Source organism: Carlito syrichta, unplaced genomic scaffold (assembly GCF_000164805.1).
Source record: "Carlito syrichta isolate Samal-C Ts95f unplaced genomic scaffold, Tarsius_syrichta-2.0.1 Scaffold312570, whole genome shotgun sequence".
Lineage (NCBI taxonomy): Eukaryota > Metazoa > Chordata > Mammalia > Primates > Tarsiidae > Carlito > Carlito syrichta.
Genome location: NW_007256666.1, coordinates 958,550 through 982,139, shown reverse-complemented (window position 1 = coordinate 982,139; position 23,590 = coordinate 958,550). Strand labels below are relative to the sequence as shown.

Below are 23,590 nucleotides of genomic sequence, written 5' to 3'. Positions count from 1 at the left end.
TAAGTAGGTTGCATGCATATGGAGTTTGGACTTCTAGTGGGCCCTCTCTTTCTCTGATAGTGAACCCAGTGTGTTGCCATGTGACCCTCCCTTCCCTACATCGCCTCCTTTTTACTGGCTGTTGGTAAATTGTTAGTACAGCAATCTTTTTTATTTTGATTTTGATTTTTGATTTTTGAGTTGGAGTCTCACTCCTTCACCCAGGCTGGGGTGCAGTGGCATGCATGCTCACGGCCACCCCAGCGTCGACCTTCTGGGCTTCACCGATTCTTCCGCCTCAGCCTTTTCAGTAGCCTGAAACTACAGATGTGTGCTATCACACCCGGCTATTTTTTATTTTATTGTAGAGACGAGGTCTCATCTAGTTGCCCGGGCTGGTCTCGAACCTGCGGGCTCAGGCAATCCACTCTCCTCGGCCTCCCAATGTGCTGAGATTACAGGCTGAGCCACCGAGCCCAGTTTAGCAATCTTTTTTTTTTTTAAAGTCCTTTGAAGCTTTGACATTCCCCAATTATCCCACGGCCTTTATGGTGGCTCCCTATAATGTTATAACAAGTTCTAAGGTGTGTACTCTCTGCTAATATCCATCACTAGTTGAACATGCTCTTGCCCATTCTCTTTCTTATCCTGCCCCTGTCCTACCTTTGCTACATCATAATCAGTGCTCTAGAAACACCCTCTTCTTCCAAAATGTCTGAGCATTCCACTGATAAATATTTAGAATGTTCTGTTTTTGATAAAGTAGGTAATGCTACAGTGAACATCTTTACACATTTAGCTGTTTTCTTTGAATTTTTTTGTCCTTAGGATAAATTCCCAGACAAAAGAATATATACATTTTTGTGGCTTTTGATACATATCACCAGATGGCTTTTCTTCAAAAGTTTTTACTAATTGTAATGCTATCAGCATTGAAGGAGTAAGATATTTGCAGTACCACATTATTCACACTGTTCTTGTGTTTTGTTTTGTTTTTTTCAAATGCTAAGAGCTTTTCTTTTTTAGGGTTTCTCAATCCACTCTGGTCCCATTCAATGGCTAAGATTTGCAAAATGGAATTAATTGTTGAGCTAACTGGGTTAAACCTGAAGTCTTTGACCACAGACTAGGATGAAACTATAGAAGGCATCCTAGGCAGAATGCTGTGAATATTTGGATGCTGAAAGCAGTATGAATATTTAATAGTTAATTGGGAAGATTGACTGAATGTACACATAATAAGCCCACTTATATAGAGTGAGATATACTGTTTGGATTATGTTGCCAAAATTATGACAAATTAGCCATAAATATAAAACAGATATGGAGAAATAAATGCATTTTTCACCTTATATCCAAACCTTCCAAGATGTGAATAAACTGTCGCTGTCTAAGTTTTTTGTTTTTTTTACATGTTTCTACATTAATATTTCTACATCAGAATGTAGACACAAGTAACTTTTATACAATGAATATTAGTGGCCACTAGTAATGTCGATTCATTTTGGTTTTTTAAGCCAATTATAAAACAATTTGCAGTTACGTGAGTTTTTTCCCTATCACTTTTCTCCCTTTAGTCATGTTTCAGTTACTTCTTGCATTTTAGTTGGGAAACACACACACATGCATGTCCATATATATGGATATATAAACATAGGTATATGTATTGTGACTTAAGTATAAGGGTCTGTGATGGTCCCCACTACAAAGTAAACTGGACTATATCAGTGCTGGCTAGAATCTTTGCATTCTGTCACCCCCAGTACTAACTCATCAAGTGGCCACCAGCACGCTAACTGCAGCCTCTGGACCTCTTGGACTCAGTTGTCAGGCTAAAGGATGGCTTCTACTCTGCTTTCCCCTGCCTTCCCACCTTTTCCAGAGACCATTTCATTCCACCTGTGCAGCCTTTTGTTAGATACCCCCTTTCACCTATGCCTCTTGTTTGGTTGCACCTCTGTCTCTAATAGCAACTCTCCATTCTCAGTGTCAAAACATAGAACTCAATCCATCCTTGCATATTTACTGAATGCTTCTTGGTTGACTAGACAGCCTCCAAACTCTTTGAAACATCTTTTGTGAGACTGGGGGAGGCAGGGAATCAGTCAAGATATGAGCAGTGGTAACAGGTAGCTTTTTATTTTCTCATCACAATTTTATATTTTCTGAATTTTCTTCTTTGAACATTTATAATTAGAAAAAACTAGTGAGGTGTTGCCTTTTTTTAAGGGAGAGAAATATTTGTTGTTTGATTTCTTCCCATTGCCACTCTTCTCAGCACATGCACAGATCACTGCACTATCTTCCTAGCATGCCTCCACTTTACACTCCAGTCCTTTCATTGGTCTTATTTCCCTCATACTGGTTTTAGGAAAAAATATTCACTGTATAATACCATCCTTAAAAATCTCCAGTATCTTCTCATTGTCTACTGTATAAATCATAATTTCTCTATTTAACTCTCAGACTTTCCTCATCTGGTTCCATAACTTTGCTTTTACGATGATGAAACAGTGTCTCCCTACCATTTGCACCTATCATGCTTAGAAATACCATTGTTACCATTGCAACTAATAAAACTTTACCTTTGTTCACATAAATTCTATCATTTAATCCCCACCAATTATTTGAGGAAAATAGAATAGGCCAGCTTTGGAGGTTTGTTTTTTCTTATTGTTTAAGTGGATGAGCATTTTTACTGTTCCCTTAAAGCCACTCAGCTGATAGAAGAGTTTGATTCTTTGTCCATTATGGCCACCCCCACATTTACCACCTTATTCCCAAATATGTAGTTTCTGATACTTCTGCTCTCTCACCTCCCAGGGATAACAACAGACAGTTCTCCTGGATCCTGGGAAGAATAAGAGAAACCAAAACAAAACAGAGGGAATAGGAGAGACGAGAGTTAGGGGGAAGAGGAATGAGTTTGAAGTATTGGCAAATTGGATGTTTCTAGTAAGATGTTATACACATTCTATATGTGTGGAGCTAGATGAGACTTAACATTACTTAGATTTGGGGAGCCTCTCAGCTTTGTAGTCATTTGCAATCAGGTTGAATGGATTCACTGTAAATACTTCAGAATCCACATCCTGTCCCTGGCATGCTTTTCCTTAGCCAGGTGCTCAGGCGGTCACCTTGCCTTTCATTGTGCAACGCACATAAAAATACAATGTTTGCTGTAGGGAAAGATAACAGGAGTGAAAATGCCCTCTGCCCTTTGTTTGAAGTAGAAGACCTTGGGAATGAGGCCGGGCTGGCTCCTTCAACAAGTTTGTGCTCAAAAGCTGCTGTTTCTACCAGCCTAAGGAAACCCTTTAGCCCAGGAGTTCAAGGCTGTGGTGAGCTGTGACCGTGAGTCCAGTTTGAGACCAGCCTGGGCAATGTGAGACCTCATCTCCAGTCTGGGTGACATTGTGAGACCCCAGCTGAAAAGAAAATATTAAGGAAAAAGGAAATTGCCCATCATACCTAAGTAAAAATGTTTGCTTATTTAAAAATGAGTATAGGTCCTTCAAGAAATTATCCATAAAGCCAAGAAATGAAGTCATATCTGTGGATACTAAAGGAATATTCACTAAAAGTGTATGGCTTTGATAGTGGTATCTTTGTTGACACTAAATGTAGCATACTGCAGTCAACACATTTACTGGGAAATTGGCTCTTTTTGGTAGTGGCAGAAGTTTTGCAACTAGTTTGTTTTAGAAATAGAGCTTCAATTAATGCATCACCAAGTTGTTCCTTTTCATATTTCATGGAAACAGCCCTATTGAGAGAGTAGATTAATCTTTATGACCTTAGTAAGGCCAAGCCTGCCCTGGCAGTGAGTCACACAGGCTGCCCGAAGTAACATTGGGGATTGTCAACATCTCTCCTTTCTCAGATGAGAAAACTGAGACCTAGAGAGACAGAATGAATATTTTCTGCATTATGCAATTGTATCATTTTATGGCTTCAATGAGTTCTGATTCTAGACTGAACTAATAAAGTGTTAATGTGATCCTTATATGAATTTTAGATTGTAATGAGATGACATAGATAAACGAACACCCTCCCAAAACACACACACACACACATCCATACCCATAACCATACCCATCTTTATTTAAAGCACTCTAATCCCAATGCAGCTGAATAGTATGTCCTCAGATAAAACCAAGTAACACTTTTAGGTGGGAAATCTTTATTACAGTCATATGCTGAATATGAACATTTTGTTCAATGACAGACTTTATATATGATGGTAATCCCATAAAATTAATTTTAAAAAGATTATAGTGGAACTGAAAAAATCCTACACCTTGTGACATTGTAGCCATTGTGATGTCACAGCATAATGCATTGCTCACATATCTGTAGTGTTGCTGGTATAAACAAACCTACTGTTCTGTCAGTCATTCACAAAGTTAAAAAAATCATTTTAATTTTTAAATTATTATGGATACATAATAGTTGCACTTATTTATGGGATATGTGTGATATTCTGATATAAACATACGATGTATAGTGATCAAATCAGGGTAATTGGGGTATCCATCACCTCGAACATTTATCAATTCTTTGTATTAGGATCATTCCACTTCCACTCTTTCAGTTATTTTGAATTATATAGTGAATCATTGTTGCCAGGCACATGTCTGTAGGCCCAGCTTACTCAAGAGTCTGAGGTGGAAAGATCACAGGCCAGAAGTTCAAGGCTGAAATGTGCAGTGATTATACCTGTGAATAACCACTGAACTCTAACCTGGGAGACAGTAAGAACCTGTCTCTGAAAAAATGTTTAAAAATTATTTACTATACTGACCCTATTGTGCTACCGAACACTAAATCTTATTCCTTCTATCTAATTGTATTTTTGTAACATTAATCATCACCTCTTTATTCTGCAACCCTGTCTCCTCACTGCCCTTCCCAAGCTACTGGTAAACATTATTCGACTCTCTATCTCCAGGAGTTCAGTTTGTCTTTTGTTTGTTTGTTTTTAGCTGCTACAGATGAGTGAGATCATGCGATATGTGCCTGACTTATTTCACTTAACATAATTTCCTCCAGTCCCATCTATGTTGTTGTAAATTACAGGGTTTCATTTTATGTCTGAATAATATTCCATTGTGTATATATACCACATTTTCTTTATCCATTCATTTGTTAATGGACACTTAGGTTGATTCCATATTTTGGTTATTGTGAATAGTGCTGCATTAAACAGGGAATGCAGATTTCTCTTTGATATATTGACTTCCTTTATTTTGGATATATACCCAGTAGTGGGATTGCTGGGCCATATGGTAGTCCTATTTTTAGTTTTGAGAACTCTCCATACTGTTTTCTGTAGCCTCTGTACTAATTTACATTCCAGGCAACAGTGTACAAGGGTTCCCCTTTCTCTACATCCTAAACAGTATCTATTATTCCCTGTCTTTTTGGTAAAAGCCATTTTAAATATAGGGGTGAGATGATCACTCATTGTGGTTTTGATTTTGTAGTATTTTCTTCTATAAACATTTTAAGGGTTTTATTGTTTAGATAGAATCAAGTATACCAACTTTATATAAAATGTGCTTCACCTATAAAAGCTACCGTGTCAAAGTCTGATTATTTTACATCTGGTTTCAGCCTCCTATTGTATTTAGACATTCAAAATGAATAAGTTGCTTTTTCATCTGTCTTCTGAATTTTTCTATTCATATGACAAAATGAATATCATCTATGCACATTTGCTGTAATAATATAGAATGATATGGAAATGAGAATAAATTATAACCTCAACTGTTGAGAACAAGTAAATATATGCATCTCATATATGAATAACAAAGCATTCCAGAATATCTGGAGTAGTGAGTGACAGAGTAGTTAAGTGCATAGGCTCTGAAGCCAGACTGCCTGAATCTCAACTTGACTGTTTGCTGGATGTGTGACCATGGGCACATTTCTTAACCTTCCTGACCCCTAAACTCTTGGGGGGTAGTTATAAGGATTAAATGAACTAACAGAGGCAAAGCACGTAAGAGCTGTGGTGGGTACATAGGAAGTGACCACTGAGTGTTAGCTATGATTATCTAAAGTGCTTTGTAACCTGAGAATATCCTGCCAAGATTAACAGTTACTTTTATCTATAACCAAACATCTGTGGATTGATTCGATTTTAGAGACTTTTGTGATTTTGTTTCTCTGAGAATGTTAAAATCACGCCAGGACTTTTTAACTGGTTAGACAGCATTCCCCAGGCAAATTGATTACATTTTATATTTTTAATCCTTAAAGTAACTCCTAAAAATTCTATTTTCCTAAGGTTTACTTCAGTTTTTTGTTTAGCAATCAGACTATGGACCCTTAGGTTCCTTATACATTCTTTTTACACCCCCTTTGGACTGATGCCTGCTCACTGCTAATTAGGATGAGTTACTAAAATTTGTATCTATCAACAGACTTAGCCTTTCCCAGAATTGAAGGTAGACCTTAATAGTCTTAATATCAGCCTTCCACAAAGATGGCTGGCTGCTGAGGAAAGCGAAGAGACATCACCAACCTCCTGCTGGCCTACTCAGGGGCAGTTAGTTAATTTTTCTGCAATTTTCAGAAAATGCACTTTATCAGAGTATTATCAGCATTGTCTGGAGTTGACTATTGTTTTTTAATTATTGCTATTTTTAAAAATTATAAGCTACCATGTGTTTAGCTTTATGATTAGCTGTTTAATTTACTGTGATTTGTTTGACTAACTTCTCAATGTAGGGTGATAGATGTTTTCTTCACCAGTATTTTGAAAATAGGACTGTGTTGCAGTTGAAATCTATTTCATTCATATCTTATTGCTAAGGAAAGGCACATGTCATTTTGTTTCTCTTCTCCTTCCTTTTAAGGTAGCATTTTATTGTTGCCACCAAATCTATTTTCCTTCCTCCCTTTCCCTCCCTCCTCCCCCTATTTCTCTCTTTTCCCAGAAAAAGTTAGGTAGAGGTGCTAATGAAGAAAAAAAAATAACTTTTTTTTTTGAGAGGCATGCTTTTAGTTGAAAGAATATTCTAGACTTTCTTTTATCAACTCATCATTCTAATTCACAATGAAGCTTACCCACAAAAATCATGGAAACATGAGTTCCATATGTTCCGTTTTCCCATATTTGTCACTGGATTGTAGATTGGATTTTTTTTTTTTTTTTGAATTGGAGTCTCACTCTGTCGCCCAGACTGGAGTGCAGTGGCCGCTCCCGGCCACTGCAGCCTCGACCTGCTGGGCTCCGGCGATCCTTCCACCTCAGCCTTCCAAGTAGCCGGAATTACAGGCATGCGCTATCACACCTGGCTGATTTTTTGATTTATTGTAGAGATGAGGTCTCGTTGCCCAGGCAGGTCTCGAACCCGCGGGCTCAGGCAATCCACTCACCTCAGCCTCCCAAAGGCGCGGGATTACAGGCTGAGCCACCAAGCCCGGCTGATTGGATTTTTTAAATGAAAAGTTATTTCTTTTTTGAAATTTTTAAAATTTTCATATATTTTATTTTAAAGATGTGGGGTATAATTTGAAAAGTTCTTTCAACAAAGAAAAAAATACTTAAGACAAAAGATAGAGTCTATAATACCAAGTAATCTGTCACAGAAACGAAGAACTGAGTATCACATGTTCTCACTCATAAGTGGACTTGAACAATTATCATAATACTATAAGAAAACGACTGACAGTAATGGGAAACTGCCAGGGGAAGGGGGGGGCACACTTCATCAACAAGGGCACCTGCATAATGAACATTTGTATACCTAACCCTGATTTGTACCCCACATCTTTAAAATAAAAAAATAAAAAGAAGACAAAAGGAAGTGCAAAATTTCTTTTTTTATATGTTTAAAAATTTTTTTTAAACATATAAAAAATTATTTTTATATGTTTAACATGGTCCTTAGCATGCCTTGATTTCCTGATCTAACAGCTAGGGCGTTTTGTTTGGTTTTTTATTTGATGTTTGATCAAATATTTTGAATTTTTAAAATCTTGCCTCTTTTAAAAAATCTACATTTTATTCACATGCAGTAAAATTTACTTTGTTAGGTGTTCAGTTCTATGAGTTTAGACGAATACATATAGTGATATCACCACCACCACAATCAAGACACAGAACATTTCCATCACTTCTAAAATTCCCTCATCCTTTGTTATCATCCTGCTCAATTCCAGTGTCTGGAAACTACAGCTCTGTTTTCTATTGTTATAATTTTGCCTTTTCCTGAACTGGATTTTAAAGGATTGTAGGAGGCAGTAGTGGAAGAGTTAATTTTATATTTTGTATTTTTGCAAAATGTGTCCTGATTCTTTCTTGAAAAATTATATTCCATGATATCTGTAGACATGCATGCTTTACCACATATCTGAGAAACTTTTCTGTTAAATAAAACTCTGTAGCATAAATTAATACTATTGAGCATACTTAGGGATTTTCATAAATTTAAAATTGTGCATATGTTCCCTGGGGCCATGGTGTTAATTGGTTTATTAGTCAGGTGGAGTGGAGAGCCTGAGGTCAGGACAGTTGTCCTTGAACATGTAAATGAAGAGTGGATAATCACCATGTATTATTGTTTGGGCTGATTTTATCTTTAATGGGTGATTCAGAGCCCTGATTAATATTTAGAGCAGTGACTGCTGGCCTCCTACCCACTCATTATCTTCAGAACTTTAAATAAAATACTTGATTTTGACCCAAGACAGTAGTTATGGGAAGCCTTTTTCTTCTTCTTGTCTCATGAAGACAACTCTTGACCTCTCTATCTTTACTTCAAACAAAAAATAATTCTGTAAATGTGGGGACTCTTCAACTCATTTTCATGGCTGGAGATTCACATTTGGGGATCTCAAAAAATCACATCTAGGCAGAGTGGATGTGGGATTCTTTGGGAAGGATGACAAGGACAAGGAGGAAAAGAGTTTTGCGTCACATTTGTGTTTTTAGAATAAATGAATCCTGGAGAGCTTCTCACATTTATTACTATTGACATTAATACCATTTCCCCTCCCTCTTCACAGTTATTAAAGCCACTCTTGCCCTCCCAGGGAAGGAGTGACTTGAAAGAAACAATGATTTCCAACCTGTGCTTTTTTGGGAAAATATTTCAAACATGAAGAAGAGTTGAAAGGACCATATAAGGAACATCCATCCATCAGTAAAATCCATGGTTAGCTTTCTGCCCTATTAACCTTTTCGACCCTCCCAGCTCTCTCCGTGTGTGTGTGTGGGGGGGTGTGAGTGTGTGTACGTGTATGTGTATATATCATACATACACGTACACACACACATTTTTCCTTTTTATAATTTAAAATTAAAGGGATATCACAACATAAACCCCTAAACACTTCACTATATACTCTTTTCTTAAAGGACATTGTGCTGCATAACTAAAATGCTATCATTATAAGCAAATTTAACAGCAATTTACTAATACCATATGACATGTGGTAACACTGAAATTTCCCCATTGTCCCAGAATGTTCCTTATGGCTGACTGTTTTCTTCCAGGATTCAATCAATGTTTTTGTCTCACATTTGCTTGTCATGTACTTTTATTTAGTCTTGAACAGCCGCCCAGCATTTTATTTTTCTTTCATGACATTCACATTTTTGAAGAGTTTCAGTCAGTTATCTTGAATAATGTCCCACATTCTGAACATTTCTGATGGTTTCTTTATGATTAGATTTAGGTAAAATTTTTTAGTCAGAAGACAACAGAGGCGATACTGTGTATCCACCACTGCATCACAATTGAAGGGACAAGATAACACTTTGTTCTTATTGGTAATGCTAAGAATGTTAAAGCGGTGTCTGCCAGATACTTCTATTGTAAAAGTACACTTTCCCCTTTGTAATTAGAATGTAATTTTGTGATATTTTGAGATCCTGTGAATATCCTATTTCTTAGCAACCTTTTACCCTGTGGTTTTAGCATCCATCGATGCTTCTTGTCTAATCCAATTATCCTATTGTTGGTTGCATAATAGTTATTTTCTAATTCTACCATTCTTGCTGCATGTATTAGCTCATTTTCTTCTGTAAATAAGATCTCCCACCTTTCTCTCCGCTTTTCCTAACTATCACTGTGAACATCCAAGTTGATTTTGAACATACAAAGAATGATGCCTTTCTTGACTGAACTGCCTTTGAAAACAATTTTTGCCTTGGCATTGTTTAAAATGGCAGTGCAGAGAATTAACAGTCATTTCTCCCCATGACAATATAAACATATGCCTAATAAATACATTTCCATATTAACTAACTCTTTTGTGGGAACAACAGTTGACATAACCAAAACATAATGTGAACTATATGCTAATGAGAATTGAGAAGCTCATAGGTTTTTGTTTATTTTTTTCCTTCAATATATGTTGACCTGCACTTGTCATTCCATGTAGCTCATATATGCCATAGCACCTAATGATGTGAAGGACATACAGTCCTGAAAAGATGGGAGAAAGGAGGCAGAGGAGATTTAAATATGCATTTATCACAGTGTTTGGGGGTATTCACTTGTACCTTCATATGACTGTCAGTAGATCAGCATAGAATTCAGTTCAAGATGTAGTACCTGGGAATTGTTCTAAGTGGGTCTTGTTTACTTAGATATCAGAGATACTAGCGCACTCAAACAAATTAAAGATTCAAATGGGGGCCAGGCATGGTGACTCAAGACTGTAATCCCAGCACTTTGGGAGGCAGAGGTGAGAGGACTGCCTGAGCCCAGCGGTTCAAGACTAGCCTGGGCGACTTGGTGGGACCTCATCTCTACAATAAATTAAATTTAATAAAAAGAAGTTAGCCAGGTGTGGTGGCACATATCTGTGGTTCCAGCTACTTGGAAGGCTGAGGCAGAAGGATCAACTGCACCCAGAAGTTCGGGCTGCAGACTGCGGTGACTGTGAGCATGCCACTGCACAGCCTGGGCGATAGAGTGAGACTCCAATTAAAAAAAAAAAAAAGATTCAAACAATTTTGGAGATCAGCCTGTGTGTTTACATAGGAAATCACTTTTGTCCTACCTTTTAAAGATCAGGTTCAATCTATTGTAATACTATAAGAAAAGGATTGACAGTGGTGGGATACTATGGTGGGGCGGAGGGAGGTGGAATTAACAGTAGTAAATATCTGTCTGGGGACGGGGAGACACCCCTTATCAACAAGGGTGCCCGAACAAAACATATTTGTATACCTAACCCTTAACTGTACCCCACAATACCAAAATAAAAAATATTGATTAATAAAAATAAATAAATAAAGATCAGGTTCAGCGCACATATTTTAGTATTAAAATCATAGATAATGTTGAGCTGTTTCCTAAATGTCTTTAGGCCTTTGCTCATCTGCAACATAAAGTTAAATTATCTCAAGAGATACTTACCCCCCAACTTTCTTTGATTATAGGCTGAATGTTATGAAGGCAGAAAGGGAAATGGATTACTGTACTTATTTCAAAGCTTGGTCATGATCAGCAAAGTCTTACATGATCTTCTGGTTAACAGTTCTTGTAACACAGCTGTAAGATATAGAAAACAGTCTTGTACATAGAGTGTGGCATTTCACATGAAACCGACTGTTCTCTGAATAGAAGCATACACCACAAGCAAGAAGTGAAAAAATATATGGTCTTGCCCTATAGTTTCCTTAGTAACTCAAAGGTAAAATACAAGTATCTTTTGTCTAAGAGAATCAAAGTGTCACCTTCCTTCTGTTTTATTTGTTGCATGCAGGTTTTGTGTAGTTTCATAGAGAATTATTTTATCACTCATCTGATTTTCATAAAAATTGGGATTGTTTGGAAGAAGAGTCATTAATATTCTTTACAACTTGTTCTTGTTCCTCCTTTTATGTCTGTTGCTAGTGCAGCCTTCTCTCTTATGTAAAATATTCCACTGATGCCCTTGGTAGATTTAGAGGTTGTTAAAGAAATTGTAATAACAGCTCAGGGAACAGTCAGGAACTGCCTGTCCTATACTGTCTGACCCTGACTAGCCTTTCTCCTTGTAGTTTTAAATCTTTGTATACAGACTGTAATTCACAAAACAGTTTTGATAAGTTTAAAATCAGAATTCTTTCCAAATACTATGGCTTTTTACAATCAGGATCAGAAAAGTTGAGTTGTCAGCTATTAATACAATTACCTATTAACAATGGCAGTGACATTGAGGTGATTATTAGGATTTATGAAGGGAACATTTTACTAGTAAAAATAACAAATAAAAATGCCCAGAAAGGTGAGATTAACCTTTTAAAAATTTATGGTTTTCTCCCAGTGTTTTCCATAAACTTAGCTTTTTCTGTCAATATGAATGTTTGGAAATTCTATTCATGGATATGTATTCAATATTTGTATATCTAGTTATTACCTTTCTTCTAAATGGTTATGAACTCTGCCAAATAAAATTAAAACATAAATTCACAAACACATCCTTATACTAGCTGACCTGCCTTACTTTGCTTGGATAATCCTTTGCCCTAATTAAATCAGTAAATTTCTGCTACTGCTTATCCTCGAATATATTGCAGAGAGTTGTCTATTTGATATGCAACTTGATTTCATATTAGGGTCTACAATTTTAATCTATTTCCTTGTGACTTCTAGTTGGGGGCTTTTTATTTATTAGTCCTTTTTTGTTCTCTCTATCCACAACATACGAACCAGTATGGCATTTCTCTTCCAGCATTTGAACAGGCCTAGTTTCCGAGTTTCTGTGTTGTAGAAGACAGTTGCCTGCTTATTAAATACCCTGCATGGCTCTCAGGAAGTCTGTGGTTTAGTGAACAGTGATTTCTTAGTTTTGACAAATGAACCATGTGGCTATGTAAGATATGAACATTCAGGCAGGGGTTCTCAACCTTGGTACTACTGACACTTTGGCCTGGATAATTCTGTTTGTTGTGGGGAGCTACCTGGGTATTGTAGGATGTTTAGCAGGATTCTGGTCTCTGTTTACAAAATACTAGTAGACCCCCCTCCCCACCATATGACAACTGAAAATGCCTCCTGTGAAAATTGTAGATGCCAGGATGAAATCACTTTTTGTCAGACCCAAACAAACTAGAGCCAAAAGAGCATGAAGTGGGAAGAGCTCATACTTACATGTCTAAGATAAAGACTGTCTCAAGGACTTTCTAAAATAACCCCACAAAAAACCCTTTCTTTAGGACTGTAGCAATTCAGATAAGATACCTTGGAAAGAACACCTACCCAGTAATGGCATCTCCACCAGTAAACTGACACTGACTCTGGCTTTCAGTCTCTGAAACCAATGAACTGTTTCCAAGCAGCTTATGTAAACTTATCCGTTTGCCAATAAGGATTTCTCTTCACCCTCTTTTCTTCAAATGCACATGTGGCTTGCCATAAATATGCATCTTGGGTTATAATCTTCATTCTTAATTGCTGGGTAAATCTGATGTTTTATCTGATGTTTTTTGGTTGACACACCAAACATTGTCAGGTGTCCTCTGGGATACTCCTTTCTCCTGGTTGAGAAGCACTGACCTCTTAGTCTTAGAGCATGGCTACCTGCCTGTGAGGTTCCTTTCAGTGCCCCCAGTATGAATTTTGTATATTCCTATCTTTTAAACCAGACTATTCTAAACATACATTCTAAGTTTGATACCATCATACATAAACCAACAGAGAGATATTTACTTTATAAAGTAAACTCTGGGTAATTTGAGAATGTGCTTTTTTGTCTTCTGCTCCTTAGATGATCTTTATAATTTTAATTTTTTGCTCTTTAGGATGACTAAACAGTTTTTTAAAAAAATTCTAACTTCATTCACATTTTATAACCCTTCTTTTTATTTTTTTAAAATTATTTTTATTTTTTTTTGAGTTGGAGTCTCACTCTGTCACCCAGACTGGAGTGCAGTGGCTGCTCCTGGCCACCGCAGCCTCGACCTGCTAGACTCCGGCGATCCTTCCACCTCGGCCTTCCAAGTAGCCAGAATTACAGGCATGCGCTACCATGCCCGGCTGATTTTTTGATTTATTGTAAAGATGAGATCTCGCTGCCCAGGCGGGTCTCAAACCCGCGGGCTCAGGCAACCACTCACCTCAGCCTCCCAAAGGCGCGGGATTACAGGCTGAGCCACCAAGCCCGGCTCCCTTCCTTTTATTTATTGTGATCATATTGCAGCTTTATTCCCACATATCATTCAATTCAGCAAACTTTCACAGAGGGTCCAGAAGCATAGTTTCTGTCTCTAAATAAACTGCAGGTTAGGAAAGAAACTAATGAAGTTTAGTCAAGTATTGTTTCCAGGATGGTAGTTTCTTGTTATCATGAGAATTACTGGGCACAATCTCTTGCATAATGTTTACTTCTCTATTTACAGTTGACCCTTGAAAACTTGGGCTTGAACTGAGGGTCGGCTTATAAGCAAATTTTTTTCAACCAAATGCATATAAAATATTATTGAGATGTGAAATGTGTATATATTGAAGGACAACTTTTCATATATATGGGTTCTGCAGGGATGACTATAGGACTTGACTATGTATAGATTTTGCTATGTGGGAAAGTGTAGTGGGGGGTGGCTAGAAGCAATACTCTGAGTATACTGAGGGACATCTGTACTAATTATTTCAGTTTATTGAGCATTGACATGGCTTTCGCAAACCTCATAATTGAGATGCCAATTGCTGTCTGTTAAAAATACAATGTAGGCCAGGCACGGTGACTCACACCTATAATCCCAGCACTTTGGGAGGCTGAGGTGAGAGGATTGCCTGAGCACATGGGTTCAAGATCAGCCTGGGCAACTTGGCATGGCCTCATCTCTACAATAAATCAAAAAATTAGCCAGGCGTGGTGATGCCTGCCTATAATTCCAGCTACTTGGAAGGCTGAGGCAGAAGGATCGCTGGAGCCCAGCAGGTCAAGGTTGCGGTGGCCGTGAGCGTGCCACTGCACTCCAGTCTGGGCGACAGAGTGAGACTCCAACTCAAAAAAAAAAAAAAAGTACAATGTATATGTTTATGGTAGCTGGAATACAGGGCTTGTTGAGAAATCTTCCCATTGCATTTCTTCAATAGCCATGAATTAATAGTATTGTCTTGAGAGAAAAATGAACATTCAGGTTGACCTCCTGGCTGCCAGTTGGTCTTTCACTGTCCAGGGGGTTATGGAAAGCACAACTTAAAAGAACCCCAAAGTTATTTGGAACCCTGGAAAATCCCATACCTCCAAACTGGCCATGTAATACACTTTGGTTTTATTATATTGAGAGTTAAATCCCTTTGCTAGAAATCCCAGATATTGAGGTTTCTTTAACTGTGCTTATACCTTGTTACATTTATGTAAAGATGACATTTGTGTGAAGCCATCCTCCAGTCTGCTATAAAAAAAACAACAGTAATGACAATTGATTCCTTCCCTAGCTTCCATGCTATGGATAGTTGCTGATAGGTGAAGACTAACAGAAAAAAGGGGAAAACCCAAGATAATTCCAAGCTGTGATTATCACAATAGGAAGACCTGTAATATCTTTGCTTTTGTATGTGCATGCCATAGAAGAGGAAAAAGGACATATTACCCAAATAACAATGAAAGCAAAACCAAACAAAGCCAACAAAAACAACAAAACCTAGGGCTAAATGACCTTTTAAGAGATTTTGCTTAAATGCCTTTAAATTGGCATTTAGGGGTGAGGGCAAGGTTAATGTATCAGAGACTATATGGATCTCAACAAATAATGACACCTACAAAGATGATCTCAATCCAATGAATGTCGTCATACTTGTCTTTTGACCTTAATAACTTCCTACTATTTCAGTCTATCCCTGTATATTTTTTCTAGAATAAACAAAATGTAATTTTAGCTGGATTTTTGTTCTAGTTCTCTTAGATCTTTATGGAAGCCTGTCCAGTTCTTAATTCTTTACTTCTTTATTTCTAGACAAAAGGAAAGGGAATATACCAGTAGGATATAGAATAGTTTGTCGTAAAAATGAAAGATAGAAACAGAATGAGAATGTGAATGCCCATATCTTGTCTTCAGTGCTGTCAGTTGGCATAGGCGAGCAGTTTTAAAAGAGCCAAAATGATGGATCTTGCATCTTAGAAGCAAGAAAGAAACTTGAAAATTTCCAACCTTTAAGTACAGGAGAATCTATAGCAGTTTGAACGAGGAGAACATTCTACAGCTTCCCTTGGTAATTCACACTAAGGCTTTAACAACTTTCTGCATCAGGAAATTCTTCCGTATGAGTTACAGCCTAAATTCTTCATGCTGCTTAAGCCTGTTTCTTCTTGTTCTGTCCTCAGTGGAGGGATTGAACAGCTGGTCACAGGCCCCTATGCAAGAGCCATTCACATAATTGAAAACTGTTATTAAATCGCCTCTTCAGCCACTCTTTCTTGCTTGTTCTCTCTCTCTCTCTTTTTTCATGGCTAAATAATCCCAATTCCCTTAAGCTGTTCTCAGGTCTTTCAAACCCTTTAATTATCGTTGTGCCTTTCTGCCAAGCCTCCTCTAAGTTCTGGGTCAGTTGTAACTACTAGAATTAGAAACTGTTTTCTAAGAAGGGTTTAAACAATCATGAGGGTAGTAAGATAATTTCTTCACACTTTACTTTCTATACTTTTAGCAATACATCACAAATATGCTGTTTCTTTCTTTCCTTTATTTTTCACACTTACATTTGTTGCTGGCTCATAGTCAGATTTTTTCCCCCCTGTATTTCGGAGTGAACAGGAGCTTTATATTGTTATACTTTCTGAATTAAGTATGAATTCTTACTCTGCAGCATGTCTTTTAATCCATCATTCAACAAACTATCATTCAAACATAAATCAGAAAAAATGTATAAGTTCAGATTAAGCACTGATAAATTCAGGTTTTAAATAGGTATGAATTAGTAATTTCTTTTCAATTTACTGCCTTTCTATAATGGTTTATCTCTTGGCCAGAAAAGGTTATTTTGCTAAAGTTCGTTTCTAGACCAGTGGAGCAAGAGATTGTTATAGGACATATTGTAGCTGAACATTTGCAATTCTCATGACAGTGTCTCTCATTGTGCTTTTGTCTACATGATGGAGAAACATACACAACAGAGACTAGATGATAATGTAATTGGGAAGACTCATAGTTGAACAACCACAGAAGCCTGTATCATGGGTTTGTGTTGACCTGAGGTGCAGGCTATAGTGATATGGCTCATGTTTGACCTTGGCCTGTTTGATATTTTACCAGTGACATCTTAAAATGAAGATAGAACACATGTTTTGAAATGTAAAGACTACTCTAAGTTAGGAAGAATGGCTAATTTATTGGCTATAGAAATCAGAATTCTTAAAGATATTGATGAGATTTTACAATGGGCCCAAACTAATAGGAAAATGCTTGGCAGATGTGAAAGGAAAAAAATCCCAATTGGACAAGTACAGAATAGAGGGATCATGGGAAACAATCAAGAATAGCATTTCCCACAATGCCCAGCAGGACATTAATACTTTGTGGTGTTTACAGACCTTGTAAATTGAAAAAGGATAAAGGCCTTGGGATTATTGAATAATAAGTGTGAAAATTCTGAGGTCAAACCAAGTTTAACATGTTTCTTTACTGATGACCTTCTCAGCTTTTAATATGTTAATGTGCATTAAGAATTTTAAGAGGCAGATATAATGTGCAATGTTTCCTTAATTAATTTGACCCTCTTTTCATGAAGCATTTTGCTGGACGATTGATCTACTGGACATACTGGGAAACACTGACTCAGAGATTTTAGTTGGGTAGGAACCTTGTGTGAGTCTCCGGTACAGAACAAAAGAAGTAATCCAATTATATTGCCCAGAGAAATGGAGGTGCCATTCCTAGCAATCATATTTGGAGAACAGTTTTCTAAAAGATAATAGCAAATTAAGCCATATTATATGAGTAAGAAATAAAAAGAACAGAAATGACGAGGCATGGACAGATATGATGGCTCTGATAAAATAAAGGACTGGGTGAAGGCCAAGAACTTCTGGGTTCCTAGTGAGATGGATCATCATAATAATTATAACAATAGCAAACATGGTTCTTGCTATGTGCCAGACACTATTCCAAGTGCCTTTCATTTGTTAACTCATGTAATCTTTAAAAAAACCCTGCGAGATAGGCACTATTACTATTTCTACTTTATAGCAGAGAAAAATTAAGACACAGAGAGATAAAGTTTTTTTCCAAGGTTATACAACTAGTGAGTAGCAAAGCTGAGATTTAAACTCTAGTGGTTTGACTCTGGAACTTTTGCTCCTATACGCTTTGCTGACGAATTTCAGCTCAGTGTGATATAGCACTTTTCATGGGCGTACCTGTACACAGATGTTCAAGCTCACCCTTCAAGGATGCTTGATTTCTCACATGGGTGGTATTTATATAGTGCCTGTAAGAACACACTGGCATGAGGTAAGAGCTTGGACTCAATGAAGGCTAAAGATCTTACAGCTCTGTGGTGCCATTCCAAAAAGATCAATTGACTTGCATGATTCCTTTCATCTTTACATTCCATAATTCTTTTTTTTAATTTTCCATAAAGTACCCCTCTGATGATACTCTCCACAGAGAAAAGTGTTTAAATAAAGCTTTTGATCAGAAGTTTGAATTGATACCATTTTGCAGCTAGAAAATCCAAGGTCAAACAGCTCATTATAATGCTGTTAAATTATAATTAGGGGTAACAACTGGAATACTGTTGAAGTGGTCAGTGCTATAAGCCAAATGACATGCCAGTCTAAACCCTACTGCCCTTCTATCTGAAATGTGGATGCAGCCTTTATTAGCAAACTGCATTCCAAGAGAAGCAATTTGGACTTGCAGTTCAAATATTCATTACTTGTATGGTATTTAGTATTCCATGTCATATATTCAGCTGAAATTGATTGTTTAAAACATAGTGCCCCTTGGTTTTTGGCAAAAGCAAATGTCAATCATCTCCATAGAAAGCACTTTTATTCTAAGTCTCAAAGTATCTCCAGAAAATATTTTTAAGGACAATGTAGCATATAGTAAAAAACAAATTAAGCACACAAAAAAAACAAGGTAATTGAGAACCAGCAGAAATAGCAGATCATAGAAATAGACCCACAATAATGTCATGTTTCAGAATTATTAGATAAAGAATATTTTTAAAGCTATGTTTATACTGTTAGAAAAAGGAAAAAAAAAAAAAACAACATTGAGAAGTATCTACAGGGAACCACAAACTTTAGCCGTGACCTCAAAAATGACCAAATAAAATTTCTAGATATTAAAAAGTACAATAACCAAAATTTAAATATTTGTAAGTTTACAGTAGACTTGCCATAGCCAAAGAGAGAAATGGACACCACAACAAAAGGGCACAAGAATTTATTAAGAATGAAGCACAGAAGGATTTTTTTAAGGGAAGGAAACAAACTAGGGAAGGACTGTTCAGAAATATGGAGATTGAGCAAATCTAGCATTTATATAAGAGTTCTGTAAGCAGAATAGAGAGGTAATAGAGAATAGGCACTATTTGTTGAGATCATGATTGAGAAGATTCCAGAGCTGATTAAAGACTCACATGTTCAAGAAACTCAGTGAATCCTAAGCAGTCTAAATAAAACCCTAGACACAACACAAGACAGAAAAAGGACAGATTTTCTTCAAAGGAGCAACAGTCATCTTTACTACTGACTTCTCAACAGCAACAGAGAAAGTGAGATAAAGTAGAATAATATTCAGTATGCTAAAACAAAATAAAAACAAATCCCCCCAAAACCTTTACATTAAATATTTGATACCTAATGAAAATAGCTATCAACAACATGGATTTAGAAAAGGAGGTATTTTCAGTGTGGTACATATACACCATGGAATACTATGCAGCCATAAAGAAGAATGAAATCATGTTCTTTGCAGGAACGTGGAGGCAGCTGGAGACCATCGTTCTAAGTGAATTATCACAGAAACAAAAAACTGAATACTGCATGTTCTCACTCATAAGTGGACACTAAACACTAGACACACAGGCACTGCTAAAGGAGAGAGGAAGGAAGGGGGGATAAGGGATGCAAAGCCTTCCATTGGGTACCATGCTCACTACTGGGGGAGGAGGAGGGCAGGCTTGTCAGAAGCTCAGACCTTGACTTCACACAATAAACTTCCTTGACAAATCCTTACATGTACTCCATGATTCTAAGATATTAATAATAATTAAAAATAAAAAGGAGCCAAGCTTGGTGGCTCAACCTGTAATCCCGCGCTTTGGGAGGCTGAGGTGAGTGAACTGCCTGAGCCCATGGGTTCAAGACCCGCCTGGGCAACTTGGCCATCTCCACAATAAATCAAAAATCAGCCGGGCGTGGTAGCACGTGCCTGTAGTTCCAGCTACTTGGAAGGCTGAGGCGGAAGGATCGCTGGAGCCCGGCAGGTCAAGGTTGCGTTGGCCGGGAGCAGGCACTGCTCTCCAGTCTGGGTGACAGAGTGAGACTCCAACTCAAAAAAAAAAAATATAAAAGCCGGGCTCAGTGGCTCAGCCTGTAATCCCGCGCCTTTGGGAGGCTGAGGTGAGTGGATTGCCTGAGCCCGCGGGTTCGAGACCTGCCTGGGCAGCGAAACCTCATCTGTACAATAAATCAAAATGAGCCGGGCGTGGTAGCACATGCCTGTAGTTCTAGCTACGTGGAAGGCTGAGGCGGAAGGATTGCAGGAGCCCAGCAGGTCGAGGCTGCGGTGGCCGGGAGCAGCCACTGCACTCCAGTCTGGGCGACAGAGTGAGACTCCAACTCAAAAAATAAATAAATAAATAAATAAATAAATAAATAAATAAAAATTTTAAAATAGAATAAAAAGGAAGTATTTTCAGACAACAAAATCTGAGAAATTCATCACCAACAGCTAAAAGAAATTCTTTTTTTTTTAATTTAAAAAATGTGGGGTACAATTCAGGGTTAGGTATACAAATGGTCTAAAGGATATATTTCAGGCAGCACCAGATGGAAGATCTGAGGTGAAAGAAGCAATGAAGAACAAAATAGTGGTCAATGTATGGGTCAATCCATCTAACAATATAAAGAAGTTGAACATAATCTTGTAGGGCTACAAAACAAGATAAAATTAAAATGTACATGAGTGTAATAACATATAAGTCAAATTTATGGGTAGCTATATTTTGAAGAGAGAAATTGAGAATCCACAGCACACCATAAAAACAGCACCAGGCCAGGAGGTTTGGATTCTATCATCAGCTCTGCTGCCAGTTACATGGCCTTTGAAAAACTACTTCTCTGATGCACATTTCAGTTTTCTTGTCTATAAAATAAGGCCTTGGAACCAGATGAATTTTAAAGCCCTTTATTATAATTCTATAAGAAATAGATTCTCTAGAAAAAAAATCAATAGTTCCTGAGTTGTTTTTTCTTCTTTGAAATTTTATCAATAAACACTTGCTTTTTTTTTTTTGAGTCGGAGTCTCACTCTGTCGCCCAGGCTGGAGTGCAGTGGCATGCTCACGGCCACTGCAGCCTCGACCTGCTGGACTCAGGCGATCCTTCCTCCTCAGCCTTCCAACAAGCTGGAACTATAGGCGTGTGCTACCATGTCCAGCTTATTTTTTGTTTTATTGTAGAGACAAGGTCTCACTGAGTTGCCCAGGCTGGCCTCGACCCCCTGAGCTCAGGTAATCCTCTCGCCTCAGCCTCCCAAAGTGCTGGGATTACAGGCTTGAGCCACCGTGCCTGGCAAACTCTTGCATTTTACTTCTGATTAACTTTTATATATCCACTAAAAAATTGGAGCTAAGTATAGTCTCACTTAGTGTGTATTTTGCTAGACTTTTCTCATTTATTGGCTTTGTTTGTTTTGTCACATAGTAGCCAAAAAGAGTAATGGCAGTTTACCAAAGCCTTAGGGGTAGATGGCTCTTGTGGATGTTAGGGGGACATTTGCAGAAACAAATTGTGAAAAGTTAACCTCACTGTGCAACTATTGTTTTTTCTTTTTTGTTTAACATATTACTTGAACTGACATGACTCCTTTCCTTTCTCACCTTCTCTTCTTGCATCTTTTTGCCCTCCTTCTGTCTCCCTCCTGCTGCAGGCTAATAATAAGCCCGAGATTGAAGCAGCCCTCTTCCTAGATTGGATGAGACTGGAACCCCAGTCCATGGTGTGGCTGCCCGTCCTGCACAGAGTGGCTGCTGCGGAAACTGCCAAGCATCAGGCCAAATGTAACATCTGCAAGGAGTGTCCCATCATTGGATTCAGGTATTAGAAACAACAACAACAAAAATCTTTCCCACCCCATCATTTCTCACCTTTTTATGATTTGATCTTTTATCTCCTGTGCCAATTGCTGTTGGTTTGTTCCTCTCAAAAGTGGGAGAGAAGGTGATTGGGATGGAATATCTATCACTCCTGTCACTCCCCAATTGCTGGGTTATTTTGGTGGATCTGACTCATTAGGCCAGTGTTTCTTTCCACCAGGCAGGTATGCCTTTCCACCTTCACTCCTCAGTTCTTCAGGGCTGTGGTTGAACAGAACTGAGTGCCTATTTCCATAGAGGTATTGCAGATGAACTATACCTCCTCCTTTCTGGAACCAAAATATTTTTACCATCTCTTTATTTTATTTTTTATCTCTGTTTATAGAAACTCTCCAAGAATCAGTTATAAAACTAAGAAGTGATTCTATTCTGGAGGGAACCATGATGGTTAGCTTAGTCTCTCATTCACTTTGCACTTTTTTTCCCTTAAGTAAAAAGAATTGCTTCCAGCATCCTAGAATGTACTTCTTTATATCTGTGAATCTGATTACATTATTTGCACAGTATCCTAATGAACTTCTAAGGGGATAAAAAGTATACAAGTAAATAAAAGATCCACAAAGCAACTAAAAACAAGAGAAAACATTCCTTATAAATTTAAAAGTGAAAGAGATCGGAAATATAGCAGGTTATTATTCTGCTATTCTTAAAATGTCATGGAAAATAATTGACTCTTAAATCTTTAGCTTCGTTGGCCTGTTTGGGGAGAGAGGATTTTTTAATGAATTAATCTTATTTAACAATAATCCTAAATTCTAATTCTGAAACCATGATGTATTTAAACATGGGGATCAACATCAAGATTTCCATAGTGATGAATAAGCCACAAAGTCGTAGACTAGCTATATGCTGTATGTCTGTGCAGAATCCACTTAGCAGTTAGGCTTAGACTTGTTTTGTTACTTTGTTTTCTAATAACTACTTTGTACCATTTTTGTGTGCTTTTTATTCATGGTGCTCTTTTACTGTTGGTGTTTATCCTTCTTTACTTCATGTTGTCTACAAAAAGACTGTACAAGAAAGCTTAGATAGATAACAGTGAGTAGGGCATCTTCATTTGCTTCCTGCTTTTGGCAGGTAAAATGATATCCTGGGGATGGGGGTAGGGAGAAGGTACAGGAAACTACATTACATTTCTAACCTTTTTTACTCAGCTGCTTTACCAAGTGAGATTTATTTTATTTTATGAAATAAAAAAGCAGAATGTTTTAGAGGATCTAAGAGAGCATTTTCATCTTCAATTCTTTTGCCCTTATCAAATTATATTATTTTAGCACTCATTCAGCACTTCTCTTTCCTCCTTTCTCTCTCTCTTTCTTTTTTTTTTT

The 23,590-nt window shown here is 37.5% G+C and overlaps 1 protein-coding gene across 4 annotated transcripts in view; it reads left to right on the top strand.

Moving 5' to 3' along the window:
• Positions 1 to 23,590, top strand: part of DMD (dystrophin) — a 158,536-nt gene that overhangs the window by 68,108 nt on the left and 66,838 nt on the right. For all 4 annotated transcript variants that reach the window (XM_008069948.1, XM_021718521.1, XM_008069946.1 and 1 more), the window contains exon 7: positions 22,037 to 22,203. In XM_008069948.1, the coding sequence (XP_008068139.1) occupies positions 22,037 to 22,203 (167 nt within the window). The remainder of the gene's footprint in view (positions 1 to 22,036; positions 22,204 to 23,590) is intronic.